Below are 22333 nucleotides of genomic sequence, written 5' to 3'. Positions count from 1 at the left end.
TCTTTTCATGTAATAGTTTATAGTGAGCTATCAAACAAAAACAGAAACATAAAAGCTGTCCATATGATTTGTGTGCTATATTCAAAGTCTTCTAAAGCCATACAACAGTTTTGAATAAGAAAAAGATTAAGCATGAAATATCATGCGAGGTTGGACATCAAATGTCAATGGATATTGGTTCATGACCAAATGCCATCGACATCAAATTTGTGTCATATTTGATCAGAAATGTACATTGAAGGTGAAGATTTTCACGTAAATTTGAGCTCTTCCTCACAAAAACTACCACATAGCTTCAGTATACTCTTATGAACTACTTTTTCATGCTTTTATGAGGTTTTGTTCATTTTAGAGCTTAAAGGTGATAGAGAGGATTTTTTCGTCGACTGAGAATCCAAAAACTGTTACTTAGTTTTTGAAATGAGCGCATGCGTAAAAACATCAGCCCCCCTCCTTCACAGCTCATTTCAAAGGAACGCATATAGAGTGCCCCAGGGATGACGCATTTTTGTAGGCAAAACCCGGAAGCGAGTTAGCATTTTAGGACTTCCGGTTCCAACGCCGTAATGTCTATAGGTTTTTTGAATGGGTTTTTGGTAAATCGCCTGAAATAAGGTCTGTGGTTAACAAAGCCTCTAAATACTTTTACGTTTTGATCTATGACATAAAACACACCAGTTATAACCCACTTGTGATTTTTTTTTACTTTTACTGTGTCTTAAAATCAGCGGTTGCTAACAAGTTGCTAAAAGGGACTACTTCCTTTGGTGGGGACTTTAGACGTCATAATTAAAAACAGGACATTAGGACAGCATTTCTCATGAAAAAGTGGAAAAGTATTCATACACAGCGCAGATCATAATCAGTGAGCCTGTTTTTAAATAGAGTTGTTTTCTAAATAAAGTTTGAGGACGCTTGGTGGTGGTGACGTTGATCCGCGACCATGGTGTGCTGTAGTCCGTTTATAGCCTACTGTTAGCTTTTTATATCTGCCGACTTTATTTAGGCTTCAAAATGTATTTATGTTGTGTTAACTTGTAAAGATTATCTTGATAGACAAAACGTGTAAGTGTCATAACCATTTGTTAAACACAGAGCTTATTTTCTACGATTTTCCAAAAGTCTATGGGAAAAATGCTAGGCTTTCAGTCGAGAGAACCCGTGCGCCACTAACTTCCGGGTTGGCCTACAAAAACGCGTCATCCCTGGGGCACTCTATTGGAACACGAGTGTTTACAACCGGCATTTGCTGTGTCGTGTTTTTTTGGATTCATTACGTCGGACTCACCGCAGGTAACTCATAATCTGCAGTTGTTACTCCTGTCTCCTGACAAAAACATTGCATGCGGCGCCTGTGGAGTGTGGAAAGTTAGTGGAGCGCGCAGCCGCGCTCGTCTCTCACAAGGAATGTCATGGCAGTGATTGACAAGCCAGAGGGCCAATCGTTTACGCGATGATCACGTAAACGATTGGCTGATGTTTTTAAGGCCCTACCTCGTGCACAGATTATGTATATTAATATTATTCCTTTCAGTGCACCTAATAAATAGTCTTTTATCAGTTAGTAAAGACAGTTTCAAGTAATATTGCAAAAATGTATAAAACAAAACATCCTCTTTAGCACCTTCAAAGTCAGCATGAAATGGAAGTTGCAATAGTACTTTCTTCCCTATTAAGACATATATCTAAGTGAAACAGCTTCTCAAATAAGAAAAAATGTAAGAGCGAGACTTGATTTTTTCCATCGAGAATTGAGTGGATAGTTATGGTTTGCTATTGCTGTGATCTCATGTGAGTGACAGGTTGTCCTGCCTCGTGTCAGTAAACGTTTTCAGAGAAAAGATGTTGCTGCAACAGGGAGGGAAATTCCATAAAAAATAAGAATTGTCCATTTTGATTTCATGGTGACTTTAAAAGTTTCCATGGTCTATTCCATGGTTTCCAATGACTATTCTTAAAAAAACCTGCATATAGGTTTGTAACAACATGAGGGTGAGTAAATAACAGAATTTTTTATTGAACTATTTCTTTAACATTTCATAAGACTTTATGTGTGTGTAATATTCCCTTAAGCTGTCACAGATCCTAGCACAATCCCCATCATAAAAACTTCTCTGCGTCTCCTCCGTGGACTCCAGCTCATCAATCAGCAGATGGGCACTTCACCAACCTCCCACAGACACTTTCAACCATCATTTTCAACGCTTTCACGCCGATTTGCCATCTCTTAAAAATAAACAAGCAAGTATTATTTTACAACACCCATGGTGTTATCAATAAAAGTTTATTACAGAAGCGTTGAACAGTCAGTATTATAAACTGTTTAATACATGATGTTTGAAGTACAGATTAAGAGGACACTGTATATGACACAGACAGAGACTTACACAAACAACATGACAAATAAGCTGCCCTCTATCAAAAACCTGCCACTGAGTATATTAGTGTACTTAGCATTGTGGGTATTGACACCGTCATAGTGTTTATGAGTAACAGATACAGCATTACGCAGGTTAAACATCCCAGATAATCACATCAAAAGCCTGGTAATTGTAATGATCTAGACACAGGGCCAAACAACAAATGCAAAGATAGTCCAGATTATTTTAATATCCAGTCTTGGAAAGGTTATTTTGCATGTAATTTGAATTTGCTGAGGCCCTGTGATGATGGTTGGTGTGGAATATTACATATAATATAATAGTCTGAAGTCAACGACAACACTGAGAAAACATTAAGATAACATTAAACACAGCTGACACATTTAAAATAATACATATATCATAAATAACACTGACATTTAACTAAGTGCTGGTTAGTACAGTAACTATTTGTTTGGCTCATTTTTGTTTGAGAATAACGTAAAAATGTCGTGTTACAAGACGGCAATGCTACAACAAGCTTTTCAGTCACAAACCTGATGAAAAACAGACTAAAGTGCTCAGGTAATCAAAGGCCATGGAACAATCATTAGCTCTAGGTCCATTTATTTTGACATTAATGACTTGTCTGCCAAAATTAGATTTAAAAAACCAAGATTATTTTGAGCATGAGGTTAAGAACAGTTAACAAAGTTTTAGTAAAGTGTACCAGATGTGACTAATCAAGACTAGTATGTAGATATTAAAATTCACCATACAGAAATGTAGTAAAATTAAACGCCATATTTCATTGGACCATTCCAAAGGGAACAGCACTGCTTTGAGACATCAAGACATATTTTAAGAGGTATATTTAGGATGTAGACTATGACTTAACATAAATAAGAAGATGTTATCATTCAGTAAACCTTCATATAGAACAAAAAATGTATCTTATACAACAAAAACCATGTTGAAATGTACCTGTTGTCTTCTAAGATAGCTTTGTTCATCATTAGTAGACAACAAAAACAAGCCGCTGGCAATTCATCATCATTCACAACTACATGACAAGTGGTGCGCGGGTATTCACAAGTGAACATTTTGGAAAGGGGGGGAAAAAGCAAAAGTCTTGACATAGCAGTTTTGCTTGCGTCACGTGACGTGGGTCGGCTGTTATAGTCTGTTGAGCTGGTTTCATGGCTTTTGTTGGGAGATTAGTAGAGCACACACAGAGTGGTGATAGGTCCAGTCTGCTGCGGCAGAGACGGCCTCAGCAATGCAACACTGACAAATACGACCAAACCTGACCCGACCCCACAAAACCATACCTTAGTTAAAAGCAGGATCCGTAGAGCTTCGAATCCACCGTTGGTATGCATCAACCAGTCGACTGACTCTGGGATTTTTTATTCGCATTTTTTCCTGTCCGTCACTGGTTCTTTGTGACCGAAGAGGGGCGTAAGAAAGCATCTTTAACGCGACTCTCTGTGGCCCCCTCCAATGAACCCTCACCTTGAGTCAAGGAGCGTCATCTGCCAACACAGTAAGTCAATGGTGAAGCTTTGAGAGCGTTTCAAACTGGCGTGTTTCACCGTTTGCTGCGTTCAGGTGGTTAGGTGGCTCTTTAAATGTGATGCTGTTGGTTCACACATAACCACAATGGGAAGGTCATGGAGCTGCGGTGGAGGAGGGAGATGGTAAAAGGTGTTGATTGGGAGAAATGGTACAGAGAGAAGAGAAATCTCTTGCTTGCGCTCTCCCATTCTTTCTTTATCCCATCGTCAGATGAACGTGATTGGTTCACCTCTCGCAATGGCGCAGGGTAAAACTACCTGAACTTTTCTGTTCCCCAATGCTCCATGGCTCCAGGTCCTCCTCTTCCTCGTCGTCTTCGTCCTCCTCTTCTTCGTAGTGGCTGGGTTCTTCAATGGAACTCTCCATGTGGTAGCAATAGGGCTGACCCTCGGTGTACTCATAGATGGTGGGCAGACTGCTCTTTAGACTACAGCGTCGCCGTAGGGCCACCAGAAGAGGCTGAGAATAGAGTAGAAACAGTTAAACAACTTTGAGTTACAATTACTTTCAGATAATGACTGTTACCAAAGTCCCATTAAGGCGAGTCATTTGGCGGCCATCTTTAAAACGCCTCTCGGACAGCTATTTCAGTCATGCAAGCACAGCTCCTATCTCTTTGAATGGGGGAACATCAAATTCTCAAAAGCTGTTCACCAAGATTACGAATAAATTACATATTTGAAATCTGACAACTACTATCTCATAAATTTCGGTTCTAAATGCTCAAATCATGCAAAAAAAACAACTAAATTTTTCAGGCTGGACCAACCAATGCAATCATAAGCGAGCGTCTCAGATCACTGACTGGAGCAACCGGAGCTTCTAATGGAAGCTGCAGTGAAGCAATGACTTTACCAATTGGTGTATGGCTCTGTAATTTAGAAGGCAGGACTTATTCCTCCATACTGTGCGTTGCACTTTCTCCCATTCATAGTAATATGAGTTCACTGTCTTTCTATATATAAGTCTTTGCTGTTACACAATGTGGGGATCAAGGTTGGGGTGTCTTTTATCTGGATGTGGATGTTACAGAAAGTCATGTGCTCTGGATGAGTTCATGGAATCTCTTTATGTAATTTATTTCTTATATTAAATGTAATACCAGCAGTACTTGAATAACCAACTGTTACTTTACATGCCTAAATCCATATTTATTTATCATATACAACAAAGTTCAAACTAAATAATAAGAAAAAATAATGGTAACACTTTAACTTTTAACATCAGTTAATGCATTAAGTGTGATGAACTAACAAAAAGCAACAATATTTATTCATGTACACTGCAAAAAAACAAACAAACTGAAAACAAGATTATATAGCCCATTTTTTGGTTTGATATAGGATTATTTTACTTACCCCACTGGCAGATTATTTTGCTTGTTTTAAGGAAAAACTTTTGACTTATTTTTTCTGAAAACAAGAAAATAATTTTTACTTGTCAAGAAAATGCTTCTTGATCTAAGAACTTTAAGATATTTTGACTAGAAGAAGACAAAAACTCTAAGTAAGAACATCATTTTTTGCAGTGTAGGTTAATGTTAATTTCTTAATTATAATATTGTTCATTGTTAACTCATGTTTGTTTATAATGCAGGTTTAAAATAATATATTAGTATATGTAGTAATTAACATGAACCAAGATTAAAAAATGCTGTAAATTGACTGTTCATTGTTAGTTCAGGACACCTAAAGCATTAACTAATGTTAACCAACTGCTCTTTTCCTCAGGGAAAACTAGTCCCATCCAAATACACTTTAATGTTATGGTTTGCCCTGTCAGTTGAAAACTGTGATGAAAAACGTGTCAAACAAATATTCATCTTGCATAACGTGATTCACCCAAGAAGAACATGATCCTGGATCAACATCCTTGATGGTCCTTGTTCAACATTAAAGTGAGGAAGCGGATTATGCTTAAGGCTTGGGGATATGAATGATAGGTATACAAAGTTCTTGTCTCTAATTTTAGGGGTAGGTAAGGCTTAAGGCTCTTTGTTCAAAGAATACTGCTCCAGGAGCATCAAGGATGTCCTACTTGGCTAATCCATGTTGTGCCTATATCTTGCAGTACAACCGTGTTACACACAAAAAGAAGTATTTATCACTGTGTTAATACTATATTAAGGGGGACTGTGATTGATTTTAAGATTCTTTTGTTTTACCTGTGGCATGGTAAATATGTCCACATTGTTGCCCAGGTCAATCCAGGCAAGACATGTGAACTTCTTGGATTCTTTGAGGGCTTCACTCAGATCTTTAAGGATGCCAAGAGTCAGACGGTTCCCATTGAGAGCCAGTGTTGTGAGTTTGGGCAATGCACCCAGGAAGGGCAGAAGTAGACGTAGGCCCTCGTCCCGGAGCTCAGTGAAACTAAGATCTACGGATATCACAGCGCCCCCACTGGTCTGGAGGTAATACGCCACATGCCGTATGTCGCGAGTTGATAAAGGGATGCCAGAGAGGTCCACCGAGTCGCTACAGAGCTTCTTCTGAAGTGTTGTTTTAAGACTGAAAAGTAGAGAAAAAAACAATTATTATATACTGAGGAATTAAATGAGAAAACTAAAAAAAAAGAAAAAGATATATAAGCATTCGGGTGATTTGGACTGTAAATCTGACCATTTATAATGCTGCGACTTTAACAAATTGAGATTTGGATATTTGGTCTATATTAAAATCCTTCTCTTCTGGCTAGGAGCAGGGTCCTGTATTAACTTTCTGTTTCCAGTATTTTAATCTCTAGAGACAGGGGAAAGGAAGACCACTGTGGTGGGGTCAGAGTGTGGGATATGTCAGTGAGTGTTACATGTACTTTACTGTGCAGTCTAAAAAAGATCAAATCCGAGCAATCGTACCATAATCCATAACAATCTTTCATTAATTATGTGCTGAGGAAAAGTAGGCTACACTTAATCAAAATGAGTGTTTTTCAGCAAATTCACCTGTATGGATTGTATTACATCTTACCCAACAATTAATTACAAATGTAGCAATTACATGTTTATTTATTAAGTAATTTCACTGTTTAACACAAGCTTGAGAAGTAGCTTTTACGAAGAACATTGCATATATAAAACAGAAGAAACATTAAAAACTGAGTACACAGTTAATTATTGACTGACATCTGTGCTTGCCAACTCGTGAGAAGCAACTGTTTGCATTGGAATGTATGTAAATGTCACCTTTATTGCAACAATACTGATAAACATCTATTCAATGAAAACTATCCTTTGCAATTCTTTGTTCAGCGACTTAGTCATATATATATATTTTATGTGCACATATCCTCCAGCTTCATTAGCTGCCATCGAGGGCCTTTGCAGAGATCAGATAAGAGCTTTAAGAGCTTTTCTTGCATGTATTGCTTGTTATGAGTCTTTGACTTGCCCATTCTTTTGAGTCTATTGCAGAGCATTTAGCCAGTTGCAAGGTCTAAAGTCATGAAAAGACTTCTCTGATGTACATTCATAGTACTGTAGGTTTAAATGCAGCCCATAATGCTTCTACCACAATGCTCTTTGATATGAGGTTATTTGGCAAAGCTATACATATCTTAGACACTTCAGTCATGCAAATATATTTCTTTTGAGAAGCTTCTTTCTTCTGCCAAAATTGTACCGGAGAAACATACAGTCTATAAGAGGAGGTATTTTTAGAGATCTTTCTTTTCAAATAATTTCTGAAGTAAGGTTCACATTCAGAGTTCTATTGTTCTGCCAAGCCGTGCTGAAAACTGGATCCCTGCCACTGATGAAAGCTGCTGTTATGAGTTTTTTTTTTTTTTTGATGATGGTTGCAGGCATCAGTGCCTTTCCCTCACCCACAATAAATCTTTACACTCTCAGAATGTTTCAGTGTATAGTTGTACAGCGTACAGCTAAGAAATTCATATTTAGTTCAAACATAGTACAACATTCAACTGAACTTGAAGATTAGACAAGTCAAAACTTGCTCTTTTGATTGGAAAAGAATAAAAATATTTTAGAATTATAACAGAAATTATTTAAAAAAGAGATAGGAATGTTTCTTAGAAGGTGTAATTCAATGTTAAAATACTTTCTCCTTTCCCAGTCTTTGCCAAGTCAAATATAAGCCATTCATTTGTGAAAAGGAAGTGCACTTAATTGTACTTGTAGTGTACTATGTTTCTAAAAAACTACTTGCCGATAATAAAATATTCAGATAGAGTATAGAGTACATATTCAGGAAGTTTCTTCACACATTTAAGTACACTTTTAAAAGTCAACTTTGTAATAATGTCAAATTAAAAGTTTTACTTTAAAGTGCATTTTTAATTATTATGTTTTAATCTTTTTTGCTTTAAAGTAGTTATTTTGATGCTGACTGTCACTGTCACGCTAGTGTGTTATTTGATATTACATTTAAAGTTAATATGTTTTAAATGTATTAAATTACAAATGTGAAATTCGAAATATACAAATAAGTTTCAATATAAATGGGATTAAAGTATATTTTAGTTTACCATTATATTTGTATTTGTCTGTACATTTTACAGTACATTAACCATATTTCAGAAACAGCTGAATTATAAAATTACATATGAAGATGTACTATATCCTACTTAAGTGGGTAAAAAATCCTCAAGTTTAGCTAGTTGCATTATAATACCTTTTCATTTAATTGTTAATAACATGCAATTATGTCTGAAAATATTACATTAATTTCACACTTAAAGGGTTAATTCACCCCAAAATTTTGATTATGTCATTAATTACTCACCCTCATGTCTTTCCAAACCTGTAAGACCTTCGTTCATCTTTGGAACACAAATTAAGATATTTTTGATGAAATCTGATGGCTCAGTAAGGCCTGCATCGCCAGCAATAACACTCTCTTTTTCAATACTCAGAAAGCTACTAAAGACATATTTAAAACAGTTCACGTGACTACAGTGGTTCAACTTCAACCTTAATATTATAAAGCGACGGGAATACTTTTGTGCGTCAAAAACAATAAAATAGCGACTTTACTCAACAATATCTAGTGATGGGCGATTTCAAAACACTGCTTCATGAAGCTTTACTTTTGTTTTAAATCAGTGGTTCGGAGCGCATATCAAACTGCCATCGCGTGAAACACTTATGACGTAACAAAGCCCCGTTTACTGAAATCATGGGATTTTGGCACTCTGAATCACTAATTCGAAACAAAAGATACGTAAAGCTTCGAAGCTTCATGAAACAGTGTTTCAAAAATTCTCGTCACTTTATAATATTAAGGTGGAACCACTGTAGTCACATGAAATGTTTTCAGTAGCTTTATGAGCACTGAAAAATGGAGTGTTATTGCTGGCGATGCAGGCCTCACCGAGTCATCGGATTTTATCAAAAATATTGTAATTTGTTTTCCGAAGATGAATGAAGGTCTTACAGGTGTGGAACGACATGAGGGGGAGTAATTCATGACAGAATTTTAATTTTTGGGTGAACTAAACCTTTAAGTATAATCTTTTAAAAGTGTATTATTACCATATATACCAAGTCATGCTAAAGTATACTTCTTTTAAAACCAAGTGAATTCTATCTGCTGACACGTAAGAAAATGAAACGCATAATCTTTAAAAAAATAAAGTGAATGTTAGGGAAAAACTCCTTTCAAATCAGCACTACCTCCCCTCCACTCTTCCACAGTCCTCTATACAGAACCATTATCATTACCATATCCGTGCCAGTCTGTGAGCTTCATTTTGACCTGGTTCCATTAACAGGATCAATAAAATACAAACACATGCAGACACGCACAGAAAATCACTCAGCTCCACAGATGTACATGATAAATTCTTCATGATTTGGGCCACATGGTAACAATGCACAGTTTGAAATGGAAATATGGTGAGTCCTGCAACACACACTGCCACACAAACCGCAGGACAGAGATCAAAAGAATATTCATTTGCCAAGGAAACACACACACCCACACTCAGATGCAAATGCCTTATTACAATCCTCTCAAAGGCTGATATCTCTTCATGAAATCCCACTGACAGTCGTTCTCTATTTTCCCGTCACTGGTAGCAGGTGGCATCGCTCTTCTGTGTTTGGTCCCAAATTCAATTTATTTTCCAAATATAACTCCAGGTCCAAACCCCTGGGGTTTATGCTGTATACGAATGTCCAAAGGCTTTATTTTGACATACAGTGGCTCTTTTAAGCTTGCTGCCTCATTTCTGCTAACTCACAATCTGATCTGCTCTGCCTTTAAACAGTGACATTTGAGGGATCTCTGTGATTAAATAGCAATAGGTTGGCCCATGAAAAGACAGCATGCTTTGATTAAATGCTGAAGAAGTTCTTTGAAGATGCTTTAGGGATCAATTTAGATAAAAAGTCAGCTAGGGAGGTGCTATTGAGAGAAAATACGATTAGTCTGACCTGCCAAACTTGCTTCGGATGTGAATTATTTAAAGATAAGGACAAATTGGTTATTAAAAACAACCAATTTTGCCATTTGGAAAAAAAAAATGCTAATTTTATCGAGTTGTGCAGTAAAACATTTAAAGAGGTCATGAACTGCGTTGTTTTATAATGTTTCTTGGGGTACACTTATAATGTTAGTATGCTTTTTACAACAAAAATTGTCAAAATTTAGAAATAAAAGGCATTTTTTGTCTGTTGTGAGAATTCAGTGTAAACGCCCACTGCTGTGATTGGCTAACATCTTTCAATTTGAAATAGCTAAGTATTACTCTCTCTTTTTAGCACGTTTTACAGCTCTCAAGGCTAACTAATCATGAAAAGTGCAGCATTATATTTATAGATCTATGGCATTATACTTAGATCATGGCATGAAAGGTTGCAGTGATGAACAGCTGATCACAGAAATGTTGTTGAGTGCATGAAAGCAGTGATCTCGTCATTGCAACTCAATTTCTGCACACTAAAGAATGCTTACGTCGCAACTATCGGTGTAAACGCGATATAACTAAGAGATTCGTTGAATAAAATCAGAGTTTTGGTGCGTGTCCAGAACTCAGTCACTGATAAACTCGCACTGTTTGATTGACAGCTCCAGCGATTGCAAAGGGAAAATTTCATTGATCGCTTTCTTTATATAATTGAATAAAATAAAAGTTGATGAAAATAAATAACCATATTCCTAGCATAAGGATCCTTTGAAAGGAAATGTTATTTTTGTCCTGTTGTATCGCTATTCTCTCCTCATCTCACTAACACACCAGTGGGTGGGGCTAACATTGCAATGATGGAGGCATTGATTACTTCTGCGGAGGCGGTGTTTCACCTATCTACAGGCACAGGATCAGTCATTCGCTGGGCCTTCTGTGGCTTAGAGCGATTATGAAATCGCAAAGGCTGTGATTTTTTTCCACTGATTATTAATTGATGCACAGAACGGCTCTGTGGTCAGAAGTAAATTCTGCTCAATCTCTGAAAGCACTGCAAGATGCTTGTAATTATCATTTCATATCGTCAGTCGACGGTTTGAAATTTCCTTTTGTGATCTGATGTGGCTTCTTATCACAGAATGTATCACAGAAAATATATTATTTTATAGTACAGTATTCTATACAGTGATAAAGGCTATGTCATTTAGCACTGCACATATATTTTATTATTATGAAAATACCCAAGAAGGCTTGAAGAACTCAAACACATATATTGATGCAGCCGTGTGTTTATTGTCTTCATGTTTAATCAGTCAAAGCATTTGACCTTCTTTTGTTTCAGCTACAGTGCATACAGTGTACAGTACCGTCCATACATTAGGGATTTATTATATTACTTCTCTGAGGTATATGTTTTTTTTTTTTCTTTTCTCAAGGGCGCCCTCTGGCTTCCAGTATGAATTAACCAAAGTGTGTTTAGCATTATTCTAATTTTAGTTATTTGAGGGACTTAAGTCTGCGTTGTTGTTTTTTTTAATTGTTTTGATGGTTTGGTTACCGACATTAATATTTGTTTTGCCATATGTCTGTACTAGAGACATGTTACAGCTTTTTGATAAAGCTCTAATTGGTTTCCTTCGGAAATATGCTTCAAATTCACAATGAATGCATTTATGAATGTAAAGCGTGTCTGTGTGTGTCAAAATCATGATTAAAATCGAAATCGCAATATTGATTGATGTTTTTGTTTTTTTTGTCCATATCGCACAGCCCTATTAGATAGATTTTTACAATATTTTTGTCAAATTTTTCTGGAAAACAAGGAAAAAATGCTGATTAAGAGCTTTGTATACATTTTTAAATTATTATTTTTGCATTGAGTGATGTACTGTGTATATATGTACATACTGTATGTTGTGACTTCCAGCTTATGAAACATAAACTGAAACCCAAATGTGCCGTCTGTGCCACTGCAGGATGGGTAAAAGAATATAAGTAATTTTAATGTGTTATTTATGTGTTTATTTTTCTCGCGACCTGGTGCCAGTTTGAATTACAGTCACTTCGGGCTCACTTCACGTTCCTTGGCAACCAGCAGCTATGAGTGACATTCATTTTCCTTACTGTCAGCTTTCGTACATTCACAGAGACTAAGCATTCTGCACTCAGACGGTGCCAATGTGTATTCCCTTCGCAGCACATTTCCAGTCTATGGAAGTATGTGAGATTATGTGACATGTAGAAGACAATATTTTGGCCATACAGAGCTGAAAAGATTTCCTCCTCTGACCTCATTTTCCCCCTCTAGTCTTCCCTGACGTGTCTGATTCAAGCCTCACTCCATTTTGTTTTTGCAGAGTCATCAATGATGCAAAATACCTCCATTATTAATTCTGGCCTAAAGCTACATTGCTCCTCTTCTCTGTTTCTCTTTCACTGAAAACACTGCTGGACTACCACACCATAATCCAATAATACATTTTTACTGCCAGTTGATTTAAAAATGTATCAAATTGAACATGACATCACATATATCAATATTTGCCAAGAAACCACCAAAACGAATGGCCTCAAAAGGTATTATATTATTTTGGCAGATGACTAAATCATTGAATAGACATTACAAAAATTGTCTTATTTTACATATACATACGTTGCATTATTTATTACATTAAACTGATAGCCCTACTAACTATATAACAATTACAGGGGTAAAAAAGGAATGATATTTCCATATCTCCTTTGATGTTTTATTATTTTGACACCTGTGGCAATGAGAATTTACTGGGGAAAGTACAAATCCTTTCTTCAGGCATACTACACAATCAGGCTCTTCTCATTCTCACATTCTAAATTGCTTAATTTAAGGTATGAAATCAAGTCACTTAAATCTGATTTTGTTCACAAATGTTTGAAAAGAAGCAAGCGGCATAGCTTAGTATCTTCTAAAAATGAACAGATTGTTCATTAAAAAGCAAATATGCAAATCTGAACACTGAACACAAAAATGTATTCTTGCATTACTGCAGAATCCTACCTTAAATATGAATTTCTCATTTAGTGATCTGTCTAAATGAACAAAGGAATAAGGGAAGTCACGTCTAAAATGCTAATCAGAGGCACAAGAACCAACTAACTGCTTCAAACTGACTGATTGCATCTCTAAAACATGTTTGGCTTTATGGAAAGGCATATGTATCAGGAGTCAAGCTGTTTTTTTTCTAGAAATTGTTCTGCTTTGAGAGTGAAAAGACCTACACAGTTGTATGGCAGTCGAGCATGACAAGAAGCTAGCATTAAGACCCTTTCAACTTTAGTGAGTTTTGTGGGTAGTTGTCACCAAACATGACTCTTTACATTCCCATGAAATTCTGTGTTAAAAAGGCAAATTTAAATCAGAGTAAAAAATCCTTCTGTCAGCTTGATAAATGGAGTATATTACATCAGTCCCAAAGATCTGTACACGTTGAAATGTTCTATATATAAAAAAGAGCCCTTCTGGCACAAAAATATACAAAAACACACAAACTTGCTTTATGAATGTATTTACATTAAATATAAATTATATTTGTAAGTGGTTTAAAATAATTAATTATTTAGTGTTTACTTACACCAAGTGCAAATAGCCCACCTTGTTGGCAGAGGCTATTTACACAAACTCTGCCCACCAGTGTCTGATTGAGCCAGACAAAGAAATCTCTGTAATAAAAGGATCAGTGGCATGGAGAGTTCGACCTGCGTTCAAATCCGCTTTTTCCAAACTCTTTCTTCTCCCTTTTCCCATTGCATATCAGCTCGTAGACTTTTTTTAAAATAAAAATGAAGAAAATATTTGTAAAAAAGTGGAAATAAAGTGTCTAACGGGTATTAAATGTGTGTGAATAAAGTGTTTAATAGGGGTAGGTGTAGGAGAGGGCTTTAGGGACAGGGAAAATATCCCAATAGGGCAGCATATATTTATGATTTTAATTAATATAATAACCAGTGATGGGGGTGATGATACACTGCACTGTAAAAAATGACCGTGATTTTAACAGTAAAAGACTGTAAAAATGCTGCGGTGAAAAACTGTCAGTTGGTTTACAGAAAGTTTCCATACTATATACGGTGAATAACTGTAATAGATCTAACGGTACATTTAACCCTTAAATGCATACCTCGGGTCTTTAGTGACCTGGGACGTCATTCACTACCCTCCTCCTCGTTCATTTTTTAAAGTTAGACATCAACCTTCTTGGTATTCCTCAATCAATTCATTATAAAGAATATAACAAGAAAAAAATCATAAAATTATAAAATAATGCCTATTTTTATATTCATTTTTTGTAAAAATTGTATAGGGTCACAAACGACCCGAGGTGTGTATGAGTGTAAATATATTTTTATGCACAACAATAATTTAATCTTAGATGATGGAATAAGTGCGATTCACCTTTATTCCACAAGGTGGCAATGTCTGATACACAATGCTGAAGTGACGACTCATTCAGACAGAAAACTAAATAATGAGAAAAACATGAAATGGCTCAGCAATTTACTGCAAAACAAGTACTGAACGCAATCAAATATGACTGTAACTGTTACTGGATGGATCTGGTGAAGCTGTTAGCGATAGAAATATTGATTTTAAAGATTTTGAAAATTATATAGTTTTGAGAATACGTTTGAGATCGCGAATGGGCTAATTTCATAACCTCAAACATAAAACTAGCCCATTATTTGCTGAATTTACTGGGAAATGAGCTCTGACGAGGACAGTGGTGATGGCATAAAACATCTGCACAAACTGAGCCCTTTCAAGTTCCAAAAGGTAACAAAATACGATTTATTTTATTGTTCTGTAATTGTTTCTCTAATATCAGAGGAGTTTTATATTATCACGACAGGTAGAGATCCTTCCATGTTAGATATTGTTCCGGGTCGATAACAACCCGAATATGTAAGAATGATTGGCGAAACAGTCATGCATTTAAGGGTTAATGTAATTTTACGGTAAAATACCATTAAATTCACAGTTTTTGGAATTAAAAAATAACAATTCATTGTAAAATTTACAGTGAAAAAACGTACATTGACATTCCCACAATTCCCTGCGTGACACTTCACATTTGATATATTTTTGTTGAAGTAACTCTGTTTCTTCTTAGTTTTTCTCATTTTTTTTCTAATCAGTTATGTACATTAGGGTTTTATGTTACATCTAATGTTGTTAAATTAATGTTTATTGTATTTTTTAAATTTCATGCATGTTACCATGATGGTGTTTAGTGTGTGTGTGAATGACACTGTGTGCACCTTCTATATGTTAGTGTTGTCCTTCTCAGCTTGTGGAAAATCTGCTTGTGATGAACTTTGATTCATCATGTGACTCTTATCACCACTGTATTTTGTGGTTGTCGGTGTATTACAAAGGTACAAAACAGATATTAGTACTTCATTAGGTTGGTAAATTAACACCATATCAGTTAATGGAATATGTTATTTAACCTTAAATTTAACTGTTTTTTTTTGTTTGTTTTTTTACGTTGCTACTGTATTTTTTACGGTAAAGTTTTTTGCCGTAAATTTTACTGGAATTTTTTTTACAGTGTGGGCAACTTTTTGAGCAATGTTGCCGAGCAATATTGCTTGGGCACTTTCCGATTGAGAATGGGCAACAAATTTTGATGTAAAGTATCCAGATAGAAATTTGATACTCATTCTCAATGGGAAAGTGCCCAAGCAATATCGTTTGGCAAAGTTGCCTGCCGATATTGCTCATAAAGTATCCTAGTGTATCATCGCCTTAACAAATTACAAGTAACTTGTTACGTAATCAGATGACTTTTTTTTCAAGTAACTAGTAAAGTTATGCATACTTTTTCAATGTACAACAAAATATCTAAGTTACTTTTTCAAATAGGTAACGCAAGTATTTTGTTCACATTTATTGACTGACAGCTCTCCTGTCGAGAGAAATAAGAGTAAGTGCAGAGGTGTTGTGTGCGCTGTGTGTGAACATGATGGTTATTGTAGTTCTAGACTAAATGTGGACATGGCATGCATTTACTCATCATACTTGCATGAAAACATTCAGTCTTCCTCAAAATTAATAAAAACAGTGACTTTTTTATGCAAACCTGTGATAATTAACTATATTAAATTACATAAATATACTTTATGTATTTAATCTCACTTTATTAACCAATGTCTTTCCTGCTGACCTTCAATGATCTAATTCAACCATACGAATAAGCAAGAATTACTTTAGATTAGATTTAATAATATTATTTCTATTAAGAAATAATAGCGTTGAACTTCCTTCTCTTGTGTCCTATTCTTCTTTAATCCAGAATGGCAGCACAGCTGAAAGGTTTGATTGAGCTGCGCCCTCTACTGTACAGGCGTAAACATGCATTTCCTTCAGCTTATTAATTTCAGTTTTGGTGTGAAAGGGCCTTAACATTTGCCAAAACAAAACAACAAAAACTTTTTTTTAAAACTTTTAAAAACAAAAAAAACAAATAAGCAAGCCCAGCACAGGTGAGAAAAAGTAACGCAAAAGTAATGTAATGCATTACTTTCCATAAAAAATAACTAACGCAATTACACAAAATTGTAGCGCATTACTTTTAAAGGTGCCCTAGAACTTCTTTTTAAAAGATGTAATATAAGTCTAAGGTGTCCCCTGAATGTGTCTGTGAAGTTTCAGCTCAAAATACCCCATAGATTTTTTTTAATTCATTTTTTTAACTGCCTATTTTGGGGCATAATTAGAAATGAGACGATTTAGGGTGTGGCCCTTTAATTCTGGTGCTCCACGCCCCAAGAGCTCACGCTTGCCTTGAACAACATAGAAAAAGTTCAAACGGCTAATATAACCCTCAAAATGGATCTTTACAAAGTGTTCGTCATGCAGCATGTCTAATCGCGTAAGTACAGTGTTTATTTTGATGTTTACATTGATTCTGAATTAGTTTGACGGTGCTCCATGGCTAACGGCTAATGCTACACTGTTGGAGAGATTTATAAAGAATGAAGTTGTGTTTATGAATTATACAGACTGCAAGTTTTTAAAAATGAAAATAGCGACAGTCTTGTCTCCGTGAATACAGTAATAAACGATGGTAACTTTAACCACATTTAACAGTAACAGCAACATGCTAACAAAACATTTAGAAAGACAATTTACAAATATCACTAAAAATATCATGTTATCATGGATCATGTCAGTTATTATTGCTCCATCTGCCATTTTTCACTATTGTTCTTGCTTGCTTACCTAGTCTGTTAATTCAGCTGTGCACATCCAGACGTTCTGCCCTTGTCTAGTGCCTTTCATAATGTTGGGAACATGGGCTGGCATGCAAATATTGTTGACTGTTACGTAACAGTCGGTGTTATGTTGAGATTCGCCTGTTCTTCAGTTCGAGACTCACTGTATGTCATTTCCATGTACTGAACTCTTGTTATTTAACTATGCCAAGGTAAATTTAATTTTTGAATCTAGGGCACCTTTAAAAGTAACTTTCCCCAACACTGATAATAACATACACTGAATATGTTGTTGTTATTATTGCATACTGTTTTATAATGTACTACAATAGACTAAGGTGCTTAGTGTAAATTGCATTTATATCTATTTGAACTTAGTGTAAAGAGCATCTGTCAATAAATTACTTTTGCACTTCAAAAAAGCTTGGAGTCAGCAAGTAAATTAAATGAATAAAAAGTAAATTAATACTTTTAATCAGCAAGGATGCATTAAATTGATCAAAAGTGACAGTAAAGACATAATGTTTCAAAAGATTTCTACATCAAATAAATGCTGTTCTTTTGAACTTTCAGAAGAAAAAAAAGAACTTTGAATATTGAAAATAATAATAAATGTTTCTTGAGCATCAAATCAGCATATTACAATGATTTCTGAAGGATCATGTGACACTGAAGAAAGGAGTAATGATGCCATCACAGAAATTACATTTTAAAATATATTACAATAGAAAAACAGTTGTAACAATAAAATGTAACAATATTTAAAAAAGAAATGTTTTTACTATATTTTTGGATCAAATAAATACAGCCTTGGTGAGCAAAAATAAATAAATAAATAAATAAAAAAGACTTCTTTCAAAAGCATTCAAAAATTCACCATCCCCAAATGTATGTATTATGGACATCATTTACAGTGAGTTTTTGTCCCCACCAATTTATAGTCAAGAAACTGGCACTAGGGGAGAGTGGATACACTAACAGATAACTTTCTCAACATATTATATCTCTCCCTGGCGTGTGTATGTGTTTGTCTGACTATGCTGGTGGTCAAAAGATATCAAAAGTTTCCATCACAAAGCAAACATGATTGTGAGTGTGATTATTTAGCAAAACCCAGACACAAGTAGTAAAGCCTGTTTTCAGGGGCCTGTTCTTCATCCCTGAATGGGTCTGAACAGCTTTGTGAGGTGAGAGATGATGCAGAGGATACTGAAAGCTAAAAACCAACCAAGCAGAATGAGTGACAGAGAAAAGGAAGACAAGTGCTACAAAGACAGGCCTCCCACCTCCGTTGGCATGGCAATAGCTGTTTTCTACCTGAGTGGATGCTTTCACACCTTTGATCAGCGTGAGATTCAGACTCACACCCGCCTCCAGGAGCAGATGCTGGTCTGTCTTTCTATGAAGGCCTGCAAATAACACTAACACATCATGGCCTTAACTGAGCACAGGTATACAACACAGAAGTAGAGAAACTGCCAATTACATGCCATTTGAGAAGAGAATGACCAATCGCTGAAATTAGAATCACAAATATGAATCTGTGAATAACTGATGACAGAATTGGTTTGTGTAAACGAATCTTTAAAATCTCTGGGATCTCAGATTTACCGCTGAGAAATAAACCCTAGTAATCTTGCATGTGTCTCCACTAGAGCTTCATAAACTGCTTATATTTGCCAATTCGTAATCAAAACCAGACATTGCAACAGGAACTCAAACATTGCTTATCTAATTCTTCCAAAACCAGATTATCTAGACTATGCAATCCACATTAAGTTTATAGCTTGAAAGTTTTGGGAAACAATTGTTATATATATTAGGAGTTTAATTTTGCTTGGCTACTGTGCAAAGAAAGAAAATGTAGCCTTGCCGCATAAACTGGCAATTTCACGACCCTGCCAAATGGTTACATCAATAAACGAACACACAGTCAGTAAGCCGCAATCTGTTATTATGCTAGTCCCTAATTATAAATCAGGTAGGACCACTTGGTGAATGTCAAGTCGCATAATTAATATTCATGAGCTCACAAGTTTCATGCCATCTCTTATTCTCTTGTTTCATGGTGTCTATGACTTGTTGATTATGTTGATTATGGTTGATTATGGAAACGTTCTAGTTTTGCTGGTTTGCTCTCTTAGACTGTACGTCTACTAGTCTCAGCCTCAGACACCATGTCCACGGACCGTTGGCTGAATGTCTGAAGCATAAGGCACACTTATCTGGAAACACTTCACTTGAATTCTACAGGATGTGTAGGAGATTTGTGTCACGTTCTTTAACGGTCCACTTGGAAACAAATGCTGTGACGCTAAACCAGCTTGTGGAATAAGAACGCCATTGTGTGACGCCAACTGTGACAATGAACGCTTATCAGGATCAACTAAATACTATATTTTCAAAAGTATGTGAAGTTCGCTGCTCCATTGTTGCAGTAAACTTGCACAATGTTCTCGAATTAATAATATTATCGGTCTGTTATTGTAGGGACATCAACTTTACATTTTCACGCCCCTAAACATGACGCGGAACCAAACGAATTTTAATTGGATACATTACATGTCAGTCAAATGTCCTCTTGGGCGGTCTTTGGCCAATGAATGCTGCAATAGAGTCCAGACCTTCTGCCTTAAGTCTATAAAAGACTATACGTCTACAAACATTTAAAGCCTTTTTCTCTGAAAAGTGAGCTTTTTGAAGACGCTCTCTTAAAGTCGGCATGAAATCAAAATTGACCCTATTTACTTTGTTAGTGCATATTATTAGTCTTGTGGTGAACAATTAATCCGTGCAAGTTAAAACACAGAATTTAATTGTTTGTCGCAGTAATCTTTAATCAAAATCTGAAAAGTTACTTCCGGTCTGGAATAGTGTTCCTTCTCTGATGACAGTTTGACGGCTTGGGTTGAAAACGCGTAAACCACTCTTCTGCAACCATTAGTCTGCTATGAGCGAGAGATGGAGAGGAGGAGCGCTAAAGTAAAACCCTGCCGTCTATTCAATATTCTGTTTCACTTGGAAATACGTCACAATACTGGAGAAAAGACGTTTGCAACTTCCGGTTCACAGGGACTTTAAGTATTGAAAATTTTAAAATGGCATTTTCGTGTTGTAGTGTGGACTGTGAAAACGGAGGTATTTGAAAACTATGATGCATGTTTAGTCATGTGACACATATTGTACCAATAGATATTTAAGTTTATACCAGTTAGGGGTTAGGGGTGGTTCTTACTGGTGACACTTTTGAAAAATTGTACGAACTAGCCACCTCGTAAAATGCGTAAGAATTGCCGTGAGATTAGGTTGGCTATTCACTTTCAAAGTGTTGCTAAAGATACATGCTACTTTGTACAATCTTCAAATTACATTACTGCAAAGGTCACCGAAAATTTCTTTGCAATTGCTGTCCTTTTGCAAAACATGACAACAGTTGAGTTTTAGACCATACATGGGATGGCGAGAAGAATAGCATGAAAACTTTATTATGTTTGGCCTTTCGGTATCATTTTAGTGAGCTTTTATTTCATTTTACAAATCCACAGTAAGATGGAAGTAACATGGATGAGAAATTTTGGAAAACACATTCATAGAATGATTTCTGAAGGATCATGTGACACTGATTGTAATGATATTTCACAAAATGACTGTTTTCTCTGTATTTTTGATCAAATAAATGCAGCCTTGGTGAGCATAAGAGTATAAATTAAAAAGCTAAAAAAATTAAAGAACATCAAACTTCAAAACCTCAAACTTTTGAATGGTAGAGTAGGTAATTTAAATACCTCAGATCCGTCACTGTATTCATGCATCAATGTCTGTGATCAATTACAATCATCAGCCATTGCAAAAACACATTGCAAGTATAAAATGTTGATGCAAGGGTAGTAGAATTAAATGTGCATCTCTAATACATGTGAAAGCAAAAATAATACATTATGCCGACCAACAGATTGCGTTTGTGTATGTCTGATCATGCATGTGTCGGTCTGGTAAAATCAGACAGTCCACATAGTTGTCATCAATAGTCGCTTTACACTGCCAATCAAAGATATGAGCTAATAGAATGATGGTCGTCTCTCATGCAGATTCACCATTATACCTGTCTTACACTCTTGATCAAGCTGCAAGAAACCACACACAAAAGAACCGGCACAACATGAAATCCTGCTTCTTTCATCGCCACTTGGATCTCTCTCTTCCTCCCTCCATCCGTTTTGCATAATCAGACAGTTTTGCTCCATTTTTCCTATCATGCAACACCCTGATATTACATTAATCATTTCCCCACTGTATAATTACATTATCTTCAGTCTCCATCCACACAAGTTAAACCCCAATGAAAGTCTGAGGATGTCTCTAGAAGAGAAGAGCAAACTAATGCAGATCCATCAAAAGTGAACAGACACATATAAATCTGTCAATTCAAATATAGCCAACGCTCTTTCTCATTTCGTTTTTCATTTCCATGTAAATGGAGCTGGATTACAGTGGTATGGCACCTAATAGGACCAGCATGCAATCGTGAAATGAAAAATAGTGGATGAGGAGGCACACATATGATGTAACCTATATAATAACTCAATAAATATTCTCTGAAAACAGTCAGAGATGTCTTAATATCATATACAATTTTGCTTCTTAAGTAAATGCATCTGGTTTTATATTTATTTTTAGGTATCGCACTGGAAAAAAGAGAAAGATATCGTTTGAGAAATTCTTTTTTGTCATTATGTCTAGTCCTTTGCTCTAAGGCCATACAATTTTCTTAATTT

At 35.8% G+C, this 22333-nt stretch overlaps 1 protein-coding gene across 1 annotated transcript in view; it reads right to left on the bottom strand.

The window, feature by feature from the left end:
- Nucleotides 1–2388: 2388 nt before the first annotated feature.
- The window catches only part of lrrc75ba (leucine rich repeat containing 75Ba), a 45609-nt gene continuing 25664 nt past the window's right edge, over nucleotides 2389–22333 (bottom strand). The window contains exons 4-5 of the mRNA XM_067395154.1: nucleotides 6103–6448; nucleotides 2389–4397 (exon numbers count right to left, since the gene is read on the bottom strand). Of these exons, the coding sequence (XP_067251255.1) occupies nucleotides 4164–4397; nucleotides 6103–6448 (580 nt within the window). The 3' untranslated portion in view covers nucleotides 2389–4163. The remainder of the gene's footprint in view (nucleotides 4398–6102; nucleotides 6449–22333) is intronic.

Source organism: Chanodichthys erythropterus, chromosome 9 (genome assembly GCF_024489055.1).
Source record: "Chanodichthys erythropterus isolate Z2021 chromosome 9, ASM2448905v1, whole genome shotgun sequence".
NCBI lineage: Eukaryota > Metazoa > Chordata > Actinopteri > Cypriniformes > Xenocyprididae > Chanodichthys > Chanodichthys erythropterus.
Note: the sequence above shows the minus strand (reverse complement) of the source record. Positions and strands in the feature narration are given on the sequence as shown.